Raw genomic sequence first — 2,713 nt, forward strand, 5'->3', positions numbered from 1 at the left:
GAATCCCAATTTGGGGACATAGGGTGGGATGCAGGGACCAGCCCCCCCTCCAGCACAGCCTTGGCCCCGCAGATCTGCGGGACGATTTGACCCGCACGGCGGAGAAGGTGCAGTCCATCGCCGACAGCTTCCCCTTCCCTGACTACACCCGGCCCGTGAGCGAGGCCCTGCTGAAGGCCGAGGACCGGAGCCAGCCGTACCTGCGGGAGGCGGAGCGCTTCGAGCGGTACAGGTGACCCTGGGAGCAGGACGGGCTGCAGGGGGTGCAGCGGAGAAGGGCCCTGAGCCCTCGCCGAGCCCCGGCTGCCTCAGCCCCGCATCTCGAGGCTGTGCCCTGCTGCTCTTCCCTCCAGGTGGATTGCGGGCACGGTGCTGTGCTCCATCATCCTCCTCATCCTCGCCTGCAACGTGACGGGGATGGCCCTGGGGGCGTACGGGCTTTCCAAGCGGGAGGACCCCAGCGACTACGAGTGCCGAGGAGAAGCTGGCGCCAAGTTTCTCCTGGTGTAAGCGTCTCTCTGGGTGCTGGGGGGCCATTCCATCTCACACCCCCCCAAAAAGCAAACCAGAAGGGTAAAGCCAAGGGAGGGACTGGGAGCTGTCCCAGCGGAAAAGCTTTTGAAGCCACCGCCTGCGATGGCAGGTTTGGGAGAAGCTGCTCCTCCCTGGGAGCTGGCAGCTCCCGCGCCCCGGCCCCGCTGCCCGGCACACCCCGCTCCCAGGGCCCTGCCCAGCCCGGCGTGCCCGGGCTCGGGAAGGAGCCGCGGGGCTGCAGCTGGACGGGCAGGTCCCTTCCTGCCCGCTCGGCTCTGCAAAGCCGCCGCCGGCGCCTCCTCTCCCTCTTACAGCGGCGTGGGCTTGGCTTTCCTGTTCTCCTGGCTCCTCATCCTCCTGGTTTTCGCCACCTTCCTGGTTGGGGGCAACATCCATACGCTGGTTTGCAGGAATTGGGTCAACCAGGAGATTTATAAGGTGGGTGGCCACACATCCACCCATCGCCCTGTGAATCTCTGCTTGGGTGCATCAAAACATCTCCAAAGGCTCTGTGTTCTCCCCCTAAACCGGACCGGAAAAGCCCCATCCTAGACCAGAAGACTAAGTTTAGGATTAGCTCCTTGGATTTGCATCATCAGCTGGGAATTGCCCTTGTGCTGTTAATTCGCTTCCTGCGGGATTGCTGCTCCCCGGTCCTTGGGGATCCCTGGGGTGCTTGGGGCTGGCAGCGCGGTGTGATGGGGCTGAGAGAGGGATTGGGGGAACGGGAATGGGATCAGGACTCTTCCCAAGGCAGTGCCACACACAGGCGGGTCCCAGCACGGGGCTGTCCCTCCAAACACACCCAGCGAGGCTCCTCAGTGGGGAACAGACAAATAAAAGCAGAATTAGCTCAGGCTGGGATGAGCCACCCCAGGATGCACCTGCAAGGGCAGAGCACCCCCAAAATCACTGCTGGGAACACCTGGGCCTTACCCTGACCCTGTTTCTCCTCCTGTTTGTCCCAGTTCATCGACACCCCTGGGAATCTCCCTCCGTCCATGAACCTCACTCGCCAGCTCAACCTCAGGAGGGACTCCAACCTCAGCTCCGCGTACCGGTGAGGGTCGCAGGAGCCCCCCCGTGCAGCGGGGGTGAATTTGGGATCACTCTGCCGACGTCCCTCTGCCTTTCAGGGAGTGCAAGAGCGGCGCGGGGCTCTGGGAGGTGCTGCAGCTCGACAGGTCCTATGACCTGGATGAGCACCTAAAAACCCCCAAGGTGAGGGCTGGCTCCAGCCAGGGCCCCTGGTAGCGGCAGGGGGACGCAGGAGCTTTACTGGGGTTACTGGGAACGCTGCAGATTCCCTGGTCTGATCCTCACAGTACACGGCTGATTTCCAAAAACGCCTGGGCGACTTCACGGCGAACCTGGGGGATGTCCGGCTCCTCCGCAGCGAGGGCAGGCAGGACCTGGAGACCTTCGCCCGCAGCGGAGTGGATGAGGTGGACTATGGGCGCTTCCAGGAGGAGGTGAGGGATGCTCACAGCGAGCTGGGCCCCACTGCAGGATGTGTCCCACACCGGGGCCGCCTGCCAGGGTTGGATTTTGGGCAGCCCCCAGCTCGGTTTTCCTGCAGATGAAAAACCCCGTGGTGCAGACCAGCCTGCCTGGCTTGGCAAGGAACCTCGAGGGGCTGCAGAAGATGCAGGTGAGCGGCGGGGCGGGCGGTGGGGATCCCTCGGTGCCCAGGGGGACACCCTCACCCCGCTGTCCCCCCACAGAGGAACGGCACGGTGGCCGGGCGGCTCGCGGCGGAGGCGCGGGCGCTGTGGCAGATGCAGAACTCCACGGTGCAGTCGCAGGAGGCTTTGGTGGTGAGTCCGTGCCGGGCTGGTGGCAGCAGTGCCGCTGGCACTGCCTGGTGGTGTCCCCTTGAAGGGGACAATGGGGCTTTTGAACCTTTCTCACTTCTCTGTCACACAGGCAAAGCTGGGGGAAAGCGTCCAGTTCCTCTCCCGCTTGGCACCTCACCTCAAGGTACTCGTGAGTCTCTTCCAGCCCCAAAAATCATGAGGTGCCCCGGGGGTACCATCTGCCAAAAAACCCAGTTGCAGGGTAATGGGAGAGCCCGGAAAAATGCCAGCCAGGAGAATCGGTCTCCTTTAGTGATTGGATTTGCTGTTTCAAAGCAGAAATCTCCCTGCAAAGGCGTTTTCCTGCTCGGGGCACAGCCCTC

The 2,713-nt window shown here is 63.3% G+C and overlaps 1 protein-coding gene across 1 annotated transcript in view; it reads left to right on the forward strand.

The window, feature by feature from the left end:
- Positions 1 to 5: 5 nt before the first annotated feature.
- PROM2 (prominin 2) overlaps positions 6 to 2,713 on the forward strand; it is a gene marked incomplete at its 5' end in the record, with an annotated part of 3,910 nt that continues 1,202 nt past the window's right edge. The window contains 9 exons of the mRNA XM_017744680.1: positions 6 to 232; positions 354 to 506; positions 849 to 972; positions 1,503 to 1,594; positions 1,671 to 1,755; positions 1,860 to 2,006; positions 2,114 to 2,185; positions 2,259 to 2,351; positions 2,461 to 2,547. Of these exons, the coding sequence (XP_017600169.1) occupies positions 6 to 232; positions 354 to 506; positions 849 to 972; positions 1,503 to 1,594; positions 1,671 to 1,755; positions 1,860 to 2,006; positions 2,114 to 2,185; positions 2,259 to 2,351; positions 2,461 to 2,547 (1,080 nt within the window). The remainder of the gene's footprint in view (positions 233 to 353; positions 507 to 848; positions 973 to 1,502; positions 1,595 to 1,670; positions 1,756 to 1,859; positions 2,007 to 2,113; positions 2,186 to 2,258; positions 2,352 to 2,460; positions 2,548 to 2,713) is intronic.

Source organism: Corvus brachyrhynchos, unplaced genomic scaffold (assembly GCF_000691975.1).
Source record: "Corvus brachyrhynchos isolate BGI_N302 unplaced genomic scaffold, ASM69197v1 scaffold119, whole genome shotgun sequence".
Lineage (NCBI taxonomy): Eukaryota > Metazoa > Chordata > Aves > Passeriformes > Corvidae > Corvus > Corvus brachyrhynchos.